This window comes from Rhincodon typus, chromosome 7 (genome assembly GCF_021869965.1).
Source record: "Rhincodon typus isolate 14 chromosome 7, sRhiTyp1.1, whole genome shotgun sequence".
Classification (NCBI taxonomy): domain Eukaryota; kingdom Metazoa; phylum Chordata; class Chondrichthyes; order Orectolobiformes; family Rhincodontidae; genus Rhincodon; species Rhincodon typus.
The window spans coordinates 40,004,693-40,022,675 of record NC_063338.1 but is presented as its reverse complement, the minus strand read 5'-3'; the positions used below and the strand labels follow the sequence as shown (position 1 = coordinate 40,022,675).

Here is a 17,983-nt window from a genome sequence, read left to right as displayed (position 1 = left end):
GAACGGAGATACTTGGATGAGATGAGGAGAATTTTGTTATTATCTAGATAGCAGTGTTTAATTAAATGCAAGCAGACAATTGTACATTTCAAAACAAATTTGAATGAATACTTGAAATGGAAAATTGTAGAATCAAAGAGTAAGAGAAGATGAGTGAGACTTTCAAAGAGTGGGATATGTATGATGGCCTGAATGGCATCCTGCAGTGTTAAAATTCCTCAGGTTTAATGTAATATTTCCCTGACGATGGGCTGAGAAACAGGGGAGGGGATTTAATGGAGCAGGAAACAGTGAAGCGGAGATCCATTGGCCTTCTCACTTCCTCCAAATAAAGTTTGGTAGGAAGGTTGCAGGAGGCCCTGCTGCCTGGAGGCTAACTGACACTCTTAAATGACCGATTAAGGGCCCTAATCCACCATCACTATTTTTTCAGCAGTGGGTAGGGGCCACAGCACGTTGGCAAATCCTGGCAGGAATGGCTTTGGCGGTATCCTATGCCCAAAAGAGAGACCAGGAGAAAAAGAAGTCCCCTACTCTCTACATAAACCACCTCTACTCCCTTATCGGGTTCCACCAAATGGCCCCAGCAATTCTGTCTCACACTTCCATCTCTGGCTGCAGTGATGATCCACATTCTCCAAGAGAAGTTTTATGCCCTGAGAGAAGTTTTATTTTTGATAGCAGTCTCCTAATGGCCATGGTGAGAACTCTTCAGTTTTCAGCTATAGAGTCACAGAGTTGTACAGCATGAAAACAGACCTTTTGGTCCAACTTGCCCATGCCGACCAGATATCCCAATCTGACCTAGTCCCATTTGCCAGCATTTGGCCCATATCCCTCTAAACCCTTTCTATTCATATACCTATCCAGATGCCTTTTAAATGCTATAATTGTACCAGCTTCCACCACCTCCTCTGGCAGCTCATTCCATACACTCATCACTCTCTGCAAGAAAATGTTACCTCTTTAGGTCCTTTTTAATCTTTCCTCTCTCACCTTAAACCTATGCCCTCTAGCTTTGGACTCCTACCCTGGGAAAAAGACCTTGGCTATTCACCCTATCCATGCCCCTCATGATTTTATAAACCTCTATAAGGTCACCCTTCAGCCTCCAACACTCCAGGGAGAAATGCCCCAGTCTATTCAGCCTCTCCCCATAGCTCAACCCCTCCAACCCCGGCAACACCCTTATAAATCTTTTCTGAATCCTTTCAAGTTTAACAACATCTTTCCTATAGCAGGGAGACCAGAATTGAATGCAGATTTCTAAAAGTGGCCTCACCAATGTACTGTACAGACACAACATGACCTCCCAACTCCTATAATCAATGCATTGACCAATAAAGGCAAGCATTACAAATGCTTTCTTCACTATCCTGTCTCCCTGTGACTCCACTTTCAAGGAACCAGCACCCCTCAGTCTCTTTGTTCAGCAACACTCCCCAGGACCTTACCATTAAGTGTATAAGCCCTGCCCTGTTTTGCCTTACCAAGATGCAATACTTCACATTTATCTAAATTAAACTCCATTTGCCTCTCCTCAGCCCAATGGTCCATCTGATCAAGGTCCCGTTGTAATCTGAGATAAACTTCTTCACTGCCCACTATACCATCAATTTTGGTGTTGTCTGCAAACTTACTAACCACACATCCTAAATTCACATCCAAATCATTTATATAAATGATGAAAAGCAATGGTCCCAGCACTGATCCTTGTGGGACACCGCTGGTCACAGGCCTCCAGTCTGAAAAACAAGCTTCTACCAGCATTTTCTGTTTGCTACCTTCATCTGGTTCTGGGGACCCGAGTTTGAATCCTGCCATGGCAGATTGTGGAATTTGAATGCAATAAAAATCTGGAATTAAAAGTCGAATGATGACCATGAATTCACTTTGGATTGTTGGGAAAAATCCATCTGGTTCACTAACTGCTGTCCTTACCTGGTCTGACCTATATGTGACTCCAGACCCACAGCAATATGTTTGACTCTTAACTGCCCTCTAGGCAAATAGGGATGGGAAATAAATACTGGCCTAGCCAGTGACACCTCACCTGTGAATGAATTTTAAAAAAGACTGATCAAAACCTTCCCAACTGTCAGTCTCATGGAGTAGCTCTTCCCATACAGTACTCTACTCAATCATACTGGTGAGGTGCAGACACAGCATGGGAAGTGAGAGCTTTCGAGAAGGAAGAAGGAGTTTGTGCGTAAAAAGACTCTTAATTATGCTTTAAAATACTTCAACTACTTTCTTGTTGATCTACAGGGGCTTCCGCAAGTCTCGTCATCTGCTCCAGGAAAAGCTAGAAGACAGCATGACGTCAGGTCCCAATACCATTTTCTGAAACTTTCCCACCCTGCACATTTTGGAAATTGCTTCCTCTTTGTTGTGAAATTTCTGCACCACCTGTCTTAATCCATTTGTTCCTGAAACCTTCATCCATGTTGTCACTATCTCTCAACTTTCCAACGCTCTCCTAGTTGGTCACTCATTTTCTGCTGCCTGTATTTTAATTCAAGCCAAGACCCTTTCATTCAGTTCCCTAAACCACATTTGTTCTAGGTCTGGTAATACCTTGATTTTAAAATTACCAACATTACTTTCAAATCTCAACATGTCCTTTCTCAACTCCAGCTCTGTAACTCCTTCTAGCCGTAGCATTCCTTTGAGATCTTTGCATTTCTCCAAGTTTGGCATGTTACACGTCCTCCAATTTAAATGCTGCACCACTGGGGGTGCATGCCATCAGCTTCCAAGATCCTAAGCTTTAATATTCATTCTTTAAATCTCTGTACACTTGCCCCCTTTGAGATCCTATCCAAAACCTACATATTTTACCAGGTTTTTTAAATCACCGCTATCAAATATCTCCCAATGCAGCTGAAGGTCAATGCTTTGATTAAGATTAGTCTTTGAAACAAGTTGGCATGTTTTATGTTAAAGGTGTTTTACTTTCTATCAAAATAAAAATATACAACTGTCAAACCCTCAAGCAGTTCAAAGTTTCCATGGAACGGTCTATATGACAACGAAATAAAAGAGGGATGGTTAGCTCAGCATTCTGGATGACTAGTAGATGGTTCAGAAAAAATGCCAGTTTGGATTTGTTTTCTACTGCAGTTGAGACAGATTTTAGACCTAACTCCTTGTCCTGCCCCTGGAGAGTGAAGACAAAAATAAAATTTCCAAAGAAACAGCTCGGGATGAGGCATCAGCAGACAATAAGCTGAGAATATTTATTCAGGTAGAGCCCATGTGAACAAACAAAATGAATAATGTTTTTCATTTATTGTAAATATATTTTGAAATAATTAATCATTTATGTGCTCACTTGAATTTTTAAATCAAACATGCTAAATGTGTTCAAGTGATTCAGTATTTATGTATTCTGTAACATTACTAATTCAAGAAAATTTTTAGGGGGTACATACGTGATTGCATGACAACGGATGATTTTGCAGTTCTATTTGACCATCTGATGCTCCCCTGTTTTCTGCTTCGCCCATTTGTTCATCTTTAGCAGAAATTGGCATTAATATTTCTGAATTGTTCCCAGGAGCAGTTGGGAGAAGTCTTGCATCTTTTGATGCATTTTGTATGAGGTGAAGGGCAAAAACTCTTCTCTCAGAATCAGTGGAATATGTCGATGGAAATATTGAATTTGATTGTAACGGCTTTGTTCTAAATGGCTGTGACAAGGTGGTGGTATAACACTGAATATATATCTCTTTCTCACTGCAGCTCTTCACATTATCTTTTCTTGCTTGGATGTCTTCTGTGGGTAGTCCAACAACTTGATTATGACTTGAGACACTCATAGACATTTGCTTTAGCTCTTTAGTTTCTTTTGCCTCTTCGGGTGAGTCCACAATAGATTTCAATGATGCCAGAGTCATGTTTCCTTGCTTTTGGTTGTCCAGTGTTTGATGCATTATTTGCAAGCTTGCATCTACAGGTGATAGTTGACAATCATTGGTTTCCATCTAGCATTGGTTGAAGAAACATTACAGTTAAGAACCTTTTAACTTCAGTGTGTATGGAGTTTCCTTAAAAAAAAGTTACTTGCACTTTCAACATTGACCAAAGAATATATTTTATTTATTGATAATGTAAATAAGTATAAACATTGTTTGGTCCTCAGGTTTTAAAATCGCTCCTAATTGATAACTTTAAATAAGTAATATGTGGAGATGTTGGTGGGAAAAGCGAATAAGACCAAAAAACAGGTATGTGGATCACAACGTGAGAATAACCCAAATCTTTTAATTTCAATATAGGCAGCATGCAATCTTCATGCTGTCAGCTAATTTACATAATGCTTCACGCAAGACCTGTACCATTTAAAACCAGAAACTGCTACTTAAAGTCAATCTGTAACACTTCAAATGGAAAATGTATTCTGGCTGCAGCAGGTGCTGGAAGTGGTTAGGGGAAACCGCCTCAAGAATGAATCTGGTGCAACATTGTAAAGGGCAAGCTCCAATATTCTCAGGCATTGCTTTGGAGGCCTTGGTGTAGCAGATGGGCAGGAGGGAGATCCTCCATCCACGAAGGGTCAAAAGGCTCCCCAGGCAGACAATGAGAAGGTAGTAGGAAGAGATAGCCATTATTGTCAATGCCAGCTATCTATGACCACTAGTCTGGGTGCAATGATGTAAGAAATTCAATGACATCACACGAATGGTCAAGGTGAGTGAATGCAAATCTGAATGCCATATCCTTCCAAATGAACCACTGACCTCACACTCTGCTCAAATCCCCTCCCCTCTTTACACTGTCCTACCGACATTCTTCATCAATCACAACTCACGCTTCACTTTCGTTGCTATAAGTATCCCTCCTATACATGTTAGAAGCCTTTCATTACTTTTGTTTCATTCTGTTATCAATTCTGAGTTATGAGCTGGAACTGACTGATGAACTTTGGGATGGTTTGTGTTAAAAAGAAAAGAACAGACCACGTCTCTTTGACCTGTCTGTCTTTTCTCCACCTATCTTCTCCTTTATCCATCTTCTATCCGCCTCCTCCTCTCTCCCTATTTATTTCAGAATCCCCTTCCCCTCCCCCATTTCTGAAGAAGGGTCTCGACCTGAAACGTCAGCTTTCCTGCTCCTCTGATGCTGCTTGGCCTGCTGTGTTCATCCAGCTCTACACCTTGTTATAACAGACCATGCAAGTCTTGTTTGTTTGAGAGGCCAAGCCTGGAGGCTAATTGCAGCCTTAGCTTTGATTAAAGGATTCTAACAGACACAGTAACCCCCTCCATGCAGAATCTGTGTGAGGTGAACCACTGAATACGACTGGCCTACAGTCAGGGGTGAAAGAAAAATTCACGGAGGTGCAATATCTCCAGAGGGTGAGGTTGCACAAGTTCCGATGAGAACTTATCTGAGGACTTCAATAGGACAGCATACAAATATAGTTGATGCATGTGGGATTACCTGTGTATCCTGATGTGCCAGGATTTTTGAGCAGTTAGTACAAGATGAATTAAAATAGCTTTTTGCCAAAGTATGGAATGCATAGTGTCAGCTAGCTGAACAGAATGTTTTCTTAGTGGCTGATGAGATCTATGAAAGCCACTCATCTATAGACTGCACTTATTCATTCCCAGCAAGTTTCACTGCTGGGCTGAAAGTGGGAGGCAGTTCCACAACAGTGGGTAGCAGGAAACCAGGCAGTATATCGCCATCAGAACATTAGGATGGCAGCTGCTCCCAAAAGCTGCCTCCTCAGTTAGAAAGACAGCATCTCTGCAGCTGCAGCATGACCATTTCTAACAGTGGTCATTGCTGAGCTCTAGGGAGCTGATACCTCAATAGATATATTCTGGGGTCCAGGAGAGACAGCCGCAGATAATGCTGATCACCAGTGCCTGTGCCTGCACGAGCCTGGGCTCACTAACAAAATGGCCTGTCAATTGTATTGGTCAATACCCAAAGCAGCCAATCCAGCCAATTGATCATATTGATTGACAAGCTAATCGACCAATGGTTGTTGTTGTGAACAACAGCAATCATTGGTCAAGTAAGATGAGCCAGATTTCCCAATCCCTTCTTTTGCTTTCATCTCCTATGATTATAAGTGAACCGTTCTGTCAGTCCCTTTGGAATATGGAAAAGGTGAGGTATACTGAATCCATACCAAGAACATTGTGATTGACCTCCTGTCTCATTGGTATGTGTGTTCCTAACCTAGGTGAGTCATTCTGTCCCATGGCCCCTTCAAATTCCTCCCACCCCCTAAAGCAGTATTTTCACGTAAGAAGTTGAATAATTTTTCACCTAAGTGTTTGGCCAAAAGGAAACAGGGATAGATATCCATTGAAGAAATATCAGCCGAAGATTGTGATGAATTACTCCACATCATACAACAGGTTCGTTCAGACAGGTTAATAGATGGTAAATGGTTGTGACTGCTGGAATGATGTGCCTGCAGCAGGAGCATCATGACCTTCTCAGGTGTGTGAAGAAATGGTGCAACATGGTAATCCAAAAACAAAGTCCTCAAAAGTGAAGTTGAGGGTACACGATGACACTATACTCATGCCAAAAGGACCACTTTCTCTGAAGGCCCAATGCAATGACAGAATATGGAGTTCCAAATCATTGATGACTGGAGAAAGTCAAAATCTTGGACTGTTAGCCCTCAACATCCCAAAAGAGATTTGCAATGTGTCTTAGCATACGCAAAACATTAAGCATAAACCAGATCCTAGGAGTATACAACGGTCTACAAGATTAGGATGTCTTCCTGGACAATATCACTGTGAAGTAGATGCAAGTGGAAGGTCAATTCAGGATCTGCTGAGGGAAGTTCCAGCTGCCCTTATGACTAGCCTAAAAAGCAAGATACAAGAACTACAAAGAAAAAGTGAGTAATAGAGAAAGTAACAACTCGGGTCTAGGCCCGAAACGTCAGCCTTCCTGCTCCTCTGATGCTGTTTGGCCTGCTGTGTTCATCCAGCTCTACACCTTGTTATCTCTTACAGAATGGATTAGAAACAGGATAACAATGAAACAATTTGGAAAGCTGACAGTATGCATTGACCCAAAAGATCTAAACAAAGATTTAAAGACAGCTTACTATACCAAGGAACCACTGAACAGCTGTGTCACAACTTGAAATGTTAAAAATTTTCACTCGCTGAGATGTGAAGGATTGATATTGGCAAGTGAAGCTGGAAGAAAGCAGTAGCTTTCTCACTACATTCTCAATGCCATTCAGGTGATACAGATGGTCGCACAGGTCAGTGTCATTTCCACATCTCCAGAGGATTGTCACTGCAGAAAACATGAGATAATGGTCTTTCTGGAAGGAAAGCTTACATGGTTGATCTACAAGATAGAACTCAGCAGATGAACCTGAAAATAATTGCAATTAAAGATACCCAAAATCAAGTACTTCACCCAGATCCTGCAAAGGTGATAAATGTGACAGCAATGCAGTGACCAATAGATGTAAAAGCATTGCAGTGATTTGTCAACTACTTAGTAAAATACTTGCCCAATTTGTGTCAGTTTGTGAACAATTATGCCAATTCATTGCCAAGGACAGGCAGTGGTATTGAGGCACAGAATAAGAAGTAGCATTCACTAACATCAAGCATAAGTGACTGGCAATGCCAGTACTGAACTATGTAAATGTTGAAGTTACCCTGCAGTGTAATGCCAGTCAGACATATAGGAGCAACCCAGCGTAACTGATTGCATTTCTGTTCACAGCTTTAATGTAAATTTGACAACACTGTGCTCAGATTGAAAGCGAGTATCTGGCTGTGGTAGCTGTTTGTGAATATTCTAGTTAATATCCATTTGAAAGATACAAAATGACAGTAAAGTCTGACCACGAGCTATTTCAAAGCATTTTCCTCAAGCTGCTACTGTCTACTCCAAAGTATCTGTGGCATAAGTTAGACATTTTCCTGTTACCATGCCTGTGTGCCAACAGCAGCAAATGGGCTGATATGTCACCCTCCAGCTTCCCAAATGAGTCACCCAAGTGACCCTATTAGGAGCCACTCCTCAATTCTATAGGAAATTTAACATTTCTGTTGCCACATATGAAGACCATGCAGTGAACCTGGCAGCCTCACAGCTGATTCTGTGGGGTAGGGGATCCCTCATTTGTGGACATGTTCTGGCCCACAAGACAATGTGCCACTTGCGCCTCATCATTTCTTGCACAGAGCCACAAGAAATCAAATGAAAGCATTCTTTCCTACATTGTGACAAAATAAGTGACCGTTTTCCTCAATTGTCAATTTATGAAATGTGTTTTGATTTTTCTGATCAGTTTATAAATATTTACCTGCCTTTCCTGCTGAGCATTTCCTGCTTCATTTGATTTACTTGAATTTTCTGCTGCATTTTCTGAAGCTTCAGTCTATTTAACATCAACATACAGAATGTCAGCTCAGTGCAAGTTATGTTAAAATATGTTAGTCAAAAGCACACATCTATCATTCCCAGGATGTTTCCTTTGAATGGGCTCATTTCTGGCAAAGACAGCATTTTTGCTATTCAGTGTTGTGTTGACATCCTCATGTCATTCAGAAATAAGAATTATTTTGAAATGGTCTGAATTACTTTAAGAATTTCACAGTTTTTCGAGGGCATATGAAAAGTTTTATTACTATAATGGCAGCATACAGAAGCTTAAAAGTGAACTTGCCTCAGTCTGTATTAATCTTACAAAAATCAAAAATTTCCTTTGATGGAATTTACTCATACCCTTGATTTTTGAGTATTTGATTGTGCCTTTGTATTTTGTTTCCTGAATTATGCTGAATCAGAAATTGTACTACCTTTATGAAATTGGTATCACAAAGTGGTATTTTGTTAGATCTTCCATTTGCCAATATACAAGAATGTCATTTCTAGTTAGAGACATTAAAAATTAACCAAAAGTGTTGCAAAATAGAGTTAATTTCTGCTGAAACTGAGCAAAAATAACCTGCACAAATACATGTATGAAAGAAATTGTACCTCAAAAATACAAGTAATGCTATCCAAACAGATTTCTTTATTTAAACTGATTTCCTTATCCTATTGATATAAATATAACTTTTAGTTAACCCAATGTCAATATTAACTGCAAAAATAGAACTGTTTTTGTGCTTACCACATCAGGAAGTTTTAATTCAAGCTCTCTTAACCCATTGCAAAGTTCCTTTATTGATTCAAGAATCTCATTGTGCTTTGTTACCATTTTCTTCACAAATTTATTTGCTTCTTCAGGACCTTTAGGTGTGAATATAGACATGAAACCAGTGTTGCCTTTCAGATTAAAGGAAGATATATCTAACTTAATTTTCAATACACATCCCCCCAGTTGCAGGTAGTTCTGATTTTCAATGTATATTACATCAGATAGGGTACTTGTTCAATCTTTGAATTACAGGTGGTAAATCACCAATATTTTGCCACATAAAATAATCTGTAAGTCGTAGAAAATGCATTTTAAAAAGATGTTTTTTGAAGCACAAAGAAAATGAAGACAGAAGTCTAATGTGATTCTGAAAGACTGACAGATCAATATTCATAGAAAAGTATAAGTTTCATGTTGTCAGCACGGTTCTTGAAATTTCTGTTGGCAAAGAACAACATTGAAAAGTGGTAACCATCTGTGTAATTATCATTGGCAGAAGTGTTTCTTTATGAAATATGTTTTATCCTTAAAGTGCTAGTTGGTTACCACAGTCACTTGTACAAAATTCTAAATATTGAAGCGAATTCAAAACATTGCGCGGATCTTTTTGAAGGAGCAATAAATCTCTACATTTAAAAATTATACAAATCAAAGATTTATGACATCGTCATCTTGTTAATGTTTCATTAAGATCACATTTCATTCATTGAAATTCTAAGCAACACAGGCCCACCTACTCAACCACTCCTCATAAGACAGTCCTCCTATGACTGGTATCAACCAAGTGAATCTTTTCTGGACTGTCTCTGATGCCATTAGATTTTTCCTTAGATAAGGGTCCCAAAACTGTTCACAGTATTTCAGCTGTGCCCTCATTAGTGCCTTGTATAGCTTTAGTAAAACCTCCCTACTTTTATATTCCATTCCTTTTGAAATAAAAGCCAATAGTCCATCTGACTTCCCCTGCTATTTGAACATGTGTGCTAGCTTTTTGTGATTAATGGATAAGGACTGTGCTGTAGCTGTCTGCAGTATTTTGCCATTTAAATAATATTCAGCTCCTCTACTCTTCCTGCCAAAGTGCATGATCTCACATTTCCCACGTTATATTCCATGTGCCAAGTTTTTGTCCAGTCATTTAACCAGTCTATATCCTTCTGCAGACTCCTTGTTTGAAACTCACCACTGGCCTTCCCATCTATTTTTGTGCTATCTGTGAAATTTACTGTTGTATTTTCACCTGCTTCATCCAAGTAATTAACATATATATAGTAAATATATGTAAATGTAAATGGTCCTAACATGGATCCCTGTGGAACTCCACTAGTTATAAGTTACCATCCTGAAAATGTCCCCCTTATCCCAACTCTCTGTCTTCTTTTGGTTAATCATAGAATTACACAGCATGGAAACAGATCCTTTGGTCCAACTAGTCCATGCCGATCATGTTCCCAAACTAAACTAGTCCTACCTGCTTGCATTTGGCCCATAGCCCTCCAAACCTTTCCTATTCATGTACTTACCCAAATGACTGTTGAATGTTATAACTGTACCTGTAACGACCATGTCCTCTGGCAGTTCATTCAACACACAATTCACTCTCTGTATAAAACAGTTGCCCTTTATTCCTTTATCCATGTTAATTTACCACCTCCAACATCATAGGCTTTATCTTATTAAGTAGCCTGATATGTGGCACCTTTTCAAATGTCTTCTGAAAATCCAAACTGCTTTCCATTTAAAACCTAAAGGTTTTTATAATTCTTTTCCATCATCCATTACCTTCAATACTATTTTTGTTTTACACCAAAGACAATGCTGAGAAGCTTACAGTGGTTTCAATCTGTCTTCACTTTTTTTGGGCAATCTATGAACAATAGTGAAAAAACAAGCCCACCTGATATTTTTAAGTAGGAAATCATGATAATGCATTTAGCATTGCTGAAAGTTTCTTTGATTTTTGGCATTCATCTACTGCAAACGATATCATAGAAACCCCTACATTAACACTTTTTGCATTCAGCAAGCTAAGCAATGTTTTAAATTAGAATAATATTCATTCTAACCGTATAGTCGCATTGCCAGTTCTGTGATTTGCTGAATTCTCTCTTCTTGTTGTGGCACGGTAGGCCACATAAACTTTTCAAACTGCTTGTAAAGAATTCCCATTGATTCCTTTGTCTTGCACTCAGCTGAATACTTCCCAACTCGAACAACTGTACCACTTGCATCCTCACACCAAAACTGACTCTGAAATGCAAGTAAGCAATTTAATATATTTAATAATGCACACATGTAAATGCATTTCTGAAAATGCCACATTACTTGTAAACAATTTTGTGACTAGAAAACATATTCAGTCTCACAATTGAATATTCAATAAGTCCTTTCCTTCCCCAGACTTTGAATAATTTTTCAATCAGAAATTCTTTCTCACTTCCCAATTTTGTGTGCACGACTGGAGGAAACTTAAATGCTGTACTTTTTTAGATAACGTATATAGTGAGGGGCTACTTTGCTTTAATGACATTGTTGAGTTATAATCTGATTACGCTGGAAATATTTGTTTAAATTTAAATAAAGTTAAAAAACATTTGATGAACAATCAACAATCACATGGTGGATTCAAGCACATCAGTACAAGGTCAAGACTGAAGCATTTTGTATAGTTTTCAGCCTGAAGTGCCTAGTGATAATTCTTCTTTGCCTTCTCCTGAGGTACCCAGCATCACAGATGCCAGGCTTCAGCCAATGTGATTCACTACATGGGATAGCAAGAAACTGCTAAAGATACTGGGTATTATAAAGGCTGTGGGCCCTGACCACATTCCTGCCCCACTATGAACAACCTGAGGGTGATCATTGACCAAAAACTGTACTGGGGTCTAGCCATATAATTACTGTAGCAACGAGGCTAGGTCAAAAACTGGGAATTTTGCGTTGAGCGATTAAACTCCCGACTCCCCACTACCTGTCCACAAAATCGTGAGTGTGATGGAATACTCTGCACTTACCTGGTGGGTGCAGCTCCAACAGCAGTCAAAAACCAGTCAAGGGCAAAGCAACCTGCTTGATTGACATCCTATCTACCATCTTTCGTATTCAGTCCCTCCACCTCCAATGTATAGCTGCAGCAGTGTGTTACACCTACAAGGTGTACCACATTAACTCATCGAGGCTCCTCCGACAGTGTCACCTGTACCATCTAGAAGGATTTGGGCAGCAGATGGGAACACTACCACCTATATGTTTCTGTCCAAGACACACATCAACCTGTCTTTGAACAACAATGCCGTTTATTCACTGTAATTGGGTCAAAATCCCAGAATTCTCTTCCTAACAGCATTGTGGGTATTCCTGCAGCAAATGGACTGCAGCAGTTCAAGGAAGCAGTACATCACCACTTTGGTGAAGGCAGTTATAGATGGGCAATAAATGCTGGTTTAGCCAACGGCACTCACTCACCATAAATGAATTTTAAAAATGCACGGCATTAGGCAAGCGTTTTTGTTGGTAATATAAAAATAATATACCACATTTTTAAAATGATTAATAAGATCAATGGGAAATGGTTAACGAAGAGCAGAAAGCAATTGAGGATTGAACAACTGAATATTCAACCATGATAATCATCATTTCTTTGTCATTGCTAGTAAGACAATATGTTAAGTAAGGTCTAATTGTACAGTAGTACGATAATATCTACCTCTTCCATTGCCTGTTGTAATTGCATCGTCATGTCCAAGGTTTGTTTGTATTCCTCCACTGTCTTGTCAAGGTCATTCACTTGTTTCTGAACTTCATTCATCGTTTCTTCAAGTACATTAACTTCCGCTCTCGGGACGTGCTTTTCCAGCACAGTAGTGCCTTTTGTCACATACTGAATCATTTTCTTTTTGAATATCTTTTAATACAGAAAACACAATATAAATTAGACACCTGTAACAAAAAGTAAAGTACACCAAATGTCTTCAGTTCATTGGTTTAAAATCTAACAAAAATAGGTTCATAGCATTACCTCAAATTTTTCAGTATATATTTCAACTTGCTGGATTTGATTTCGGACAGCTTTCAGATTGCGGAATTTTTCATTTTTCTTCAGATAATTAAATTTCAAGTTATTAAACTTCTTCTTGAGTTCTTTATAGGATTCCTTTAACTAAAGACATATATTTTTACAGGATTATTATATATTCATCATCAACTTTAAACTGAACTTCAAAGAATTAGGTTGAAACATTCCTAGCAAAATCATGGGAATTTTTATACATTATAAATATGTGATCATAAAGGAGCTGGTTTTTATTTCTCATAACAATATTACTGTAGGGATTATACCTCTTTATTAAAAGTACAAAGACAGTGCATTTGTCATTACATAAGTGAATCATTTTAATATAGTAATAATAAATATTGTAACATTAGTTTTCTATGATAGTGCAAATATCCACTCATTTTAAGTGTATCTTGGAGGGAAGAAATTCTATTGCTTTCAGATATCGACTTCTCAAGTAAGCCAACAGAGTTATGGGTGACCTAGAAGATCTAACAGCTTGCTTTGTTATAGATGTTCGTGTAGAAATTGGTAGAAGTATTCATATATTCTTGGGAATATAATTGGTGTTCACAGCATATCAATTTTGCAGTAAGTCAGCCTGTGCAAGGCTTTGGGCCTAATGTGAATATGTGAGGGCTATTTTGTAGGCAGCCCTCGATGAATCTTGGCCAATGCTCCCTCTACTTCTGATGCCTCTGTGGAAGTAAACTCTAGGTAAGCTTGTAAAGATTTTCTCTCTGGAATGAGGGAGAATGGGATTACTTCCTGACTCTGTGGTTCTGATGATGGCGCAACACCTACTTTGCCAGTTCTGACACTTTTCCCTCACTTATGACAGGCCCAGAGTCTGAAAGTTATTCTTACTGTAGAGTGAACTGCCTGTGTGAAGTAACTGCTCCAAAACATCATTCTGAAGGTGCAGTACATTCCCCAAACCTATTTTGCACAGTGTCAGTCTCTCTGTTCAGACACATGTTGATTGCACAGCTCTGAGTCAAATTAGCCCCGTCTAATTTCTATTCAAACGTTGAAAGTCTATGACCTTAAAATTATGTTATGGGATTATAGGATATGTATGATTAGAATATTGTTATGAAGTTGTCGTGTCCACTACTTCAGAAAAGGGAATAGTAACCTGTTTAAATATAATGGACAAATTTATAACATTTTGACAAGGCCCAGAATATTGATGTTATATATGTCACTGTTATCCACACACTTTCAACAAGTACAATGATGCTTAGTAATTGTTTCAAAGCTATCTACTATCAAACTGTAATGTTACAATTCTGGCATTTTCTTACTTTTGGATTACTTATATTCACTCAATGATTTATTTCCATTGGTCTGTCAGTTGGTATCTCCAGATGATACATTCCCTTAAGAGGTGAGTAGGCAACACGTTCTCAATACCATTCTAATAATGGCATGAGAATGAAATGTAGGAATTCCTGAATCGCTTGCTCATTCTTTTTGAGAGGGTGTATGGAATGTGGTTCGAACACCATCTCCCACTCACCCCCCACACCCCTTCCTCAATCATTATTACAATGAATTTGACACCAAGAACATAAAGGAGTGAGGGCTGCAGTGATCTGACCGTGCTGGATTCCGTTGTATCAATTTCATTTTTCTACTTCTACAATATGAACAAATTTAGAATTACAGCAGCCACAGAGTTGTGCATCAAACATCTAGACCTCATGTTATAATCTATTTTAAATCAGTTTTAAAAAAAACTTTTCAACAGCTTTCACATTTGAATGAACATTTACCATTTACAAATTTGAAAAGATTTTTTAAATTGCTTTTTGTAAAGCATTGAGTTGAGGACAAGAAGGAATAATTATTTATTTTAGCAATCACTACATCTCTTGGTTAAGTCCAGAAAACAAGAGACAATTTTGGAATACAATTTATAGAAATATGCAGTTATTGGTATGGGAATTACAACATTATAATTCAAACTCATGGTACAGAGTAACAATTGTTTGGGTGGTCTTTCCTCCACATCTTTTTTTAGGTCTGCAGTCACTTGCTACTTTTACATTTCACAGCATCTCTCCTAATGCAGCTGCTGAGCTTGCTAATTCGATGATATTTTACAAGAGCTCATTTGGATAAGCGTATAGGGTGCAATTTACGCAACCTCAGTGAAGTATATGAAGGGGGGTGGCATATACAATAAAGCGGGTCATCAACCCCTGCATTCCCATCCACCCTGATCTACCTTTTATATTACTGACCTACCTCTTACATTATTGACCTACCTCTTACATTACTGACCTACCCTTACATTACTGATCTATCTCTTATATTACTGATCTACCTTTTATATTACTGACCTACCTCTTACATTATTGACCTACCTCTTACATTACTGACTTACCCTTACATTACTGACCTACTTCTTACATTACTGACCTACCTCTTACATTACTGACCTACCTTTTATATTACTAACCTACTTCTTATATTACTGACCTATCTCTTATATCACTGACCTACCTTTTATATTACTGAACCACCTCTTACATTACTGACCTACCTCTTATATTACTGACCTTCGGCTATTGAGGCTGTCAGAAGACCCATTAGGTACTTCATTTCACCTCCACTGTGATGTGTGGGGCTGGGAAAAGTAGAAGCAAAAAAGCCAGCCAGGCATATTTCACAGCATAGAGATAGCCCTAAGGAAGTGGAGTGCTTCTTTGGGGGAATCTTCTGTGCCCACTGGGGCACATTCTTCCCCCGCAAGGTGATACATCCCTCTCCCTGCACCCCCCACCTGCCCCCTCTAAAACCCAAATCCACACACACTTTGCCTTTCTTGTTTAGGTCTCTGATCCCTCCTCAGCCAAAACATCTGAACTTACCTTAAAGATTGGTATCCATGCTTTTCCTACAATGTGTAGTCCCAGCAGCTACCACTAGTGGCTTCTTGGAGTATAGAGTTGCCGCAGTTCTCCGCAATTCCTCCCCTTCAGGCTCTCATACAGGGCAGCCAAATTTAAAGTTGGTGACATGTCAGCCATCTTGGTGACCAGGGGATGTGAGAGGATCTGTTCACCCTGAGAGCTGCTGATATAATATATGTTATCTTTTCTGATTCAGATTTAATTGCCTGGTCACAAGTTTAATGAGTTGCATTTGGTGATTCAATTTCAATGTCACTCTGAGTTTCGTAGTTTCTTAATATAGCTTTCATAAACAAAACTGAGGTATGAACGGAGCTCCTGCTACTACCTGTGGACTTTGAAAGCATCTTCAAAATCTAATTTTCTTTTGTACCACACCACCATAGTTATATTGAGCTGGATTTTCCAAGGAGTAGCAACCTACGCAGAATGCAACTTTGCACCTTCTCAACACAAAATAAAGCTCCACATTTTTACAAGAAGATTCCAAATCAAGGTGTTTTTGGAAATGTAGAGTCGCACTTCTGTTCTGACAGGTCCCTGATACTGCAAAACGGGCAGGGGAAGGCAAACCATGCCCCATTTACACAGTAGGCAGTTGTCACATCCATCCATAAGTGGGATAGGTCAGTATGTCACTCCTTGGACTGAAAATGCAAAGACATGCATTGCAGTCCAATGAAATGCAAGTTTTAGAATGATTAAAAGATAAGATAAAATCAAAGTAATGATTGTCACAATGACACTTATTCTGCAAATCTAATAGCTTAATTGTTGTTATTGCAACTATAGTCTTTTGGCTTCAAATTGGCATTTTAATATTTCTTTTAGTATACATCTTCACTAAGGGCTGAGGGTGTGGGCTCACTGTGATTTGGTGCTACGTTTCTACATATTCCACAATACAATTCCCTTGCCCCATTAAATTTTATGCACTTCCAAAGTATACTATAATTTAAAACTGTAAAATACCCATTACTTTGTCTAAAGCAGATAAAAATACTCAGGTTGAACGCTGGCAAATCTTTAAATGCACAACTAAAGGCTTCTAAGTTTTTTTGAAAGATCATCTAATTTGATCATATTCAGTCAGTTATTCATTCTGAACTTGAATCTAAAATATAACTATTATTGTAGTAACAATTGATAGCGCATGAAGTAAAATTCAAGATATACTGGAATGACAATATTCAGAGAACTAGACAACATAAATATGAATAACTGAAGAATATTTCATGCTTGGAGTAAATTAAATATTAATCTGTTTGGTCTGGATCAGACTTCTATATGAGAAAGTTCATTCAACTCATGTTGTTTGTTTATTCTTAAGAACATAAGAAACAAGAGATGGATGGCTGGAAGAGCTGGATCTGATATGTTACAAGAAGATCACTGTTCATTCTTCTAACCTTCAATGGATATAAACCTAAGCTGCTCATCCATTTCTCATAAGACATTACCCTCATCCCAGGAATCCGCCTCAATTTTTTTCTGAACTGCTTCTAATGCAAGTATATTCTTCCTTAAATAAGACCATCAAAACCATACACTGTACTCCAGCTGTGGTTTTATCAATGACCTGTACAGCTGTATATTTATTCACCATCCCCCAGCAATAGAGATCAACATTCTGTTTTGCTTCCTAATTACATGATGAATCTGCATGCTAACGTTTATGATTCACGTAGGAGGTCACCCAGATCCCTCTTGTTACTAACAAGATGTAAGGAGGACACTGTCACTCTCATCCGAGAGTCAAATGTGACTTTAAAAATATCAAGGAAGGGGGTCTTGTGGAAGCAGTGGTAATATTCCTACCTCTGAGTCAGGAGACCCAGGTTCAATTCGATGCTC

General features: G+C 38.7%; 1 protein-coding gene across 1 annotated transcript in view; it reads right to left on the bottom strand.

The window, feature by feature from the left end:
• Positions 1–17,983, bottom strand: part of ccdc141 (coiled-coil domain containing 141) — a 136,323-nt gene that overhangs the window by 7,411 nt on the left and 110,929 nt on the right. The window contains exons 16-21 of the mRNA XM_048599203.1: positions 13,173–13,313; positions 12,861–13,058; positions 11,221–11,404; positions 9,128–9,246; positions 8,315–8,389; positions 3,435–3,986 (exon numbers count right to left, since the gene is read on the bottom strand). Coding sequence (XP_048455160.1) covers positions 3,435–3,986; positions 8,315–8,389; positions 9,128–9,246; positions 11,221–11,404; positions 12,861–13,058; positions 13,173–13,313 — 1,269 coding nt within the window. The remainder of the gene's footprint in view (positions 1–3,434; positions 3,987–8,314; positions 8,390–9,127; positions 9,247–11,220; positions 11,405–12,860; positions 13,059–13,172; positions 13,314–17,983) is intronic.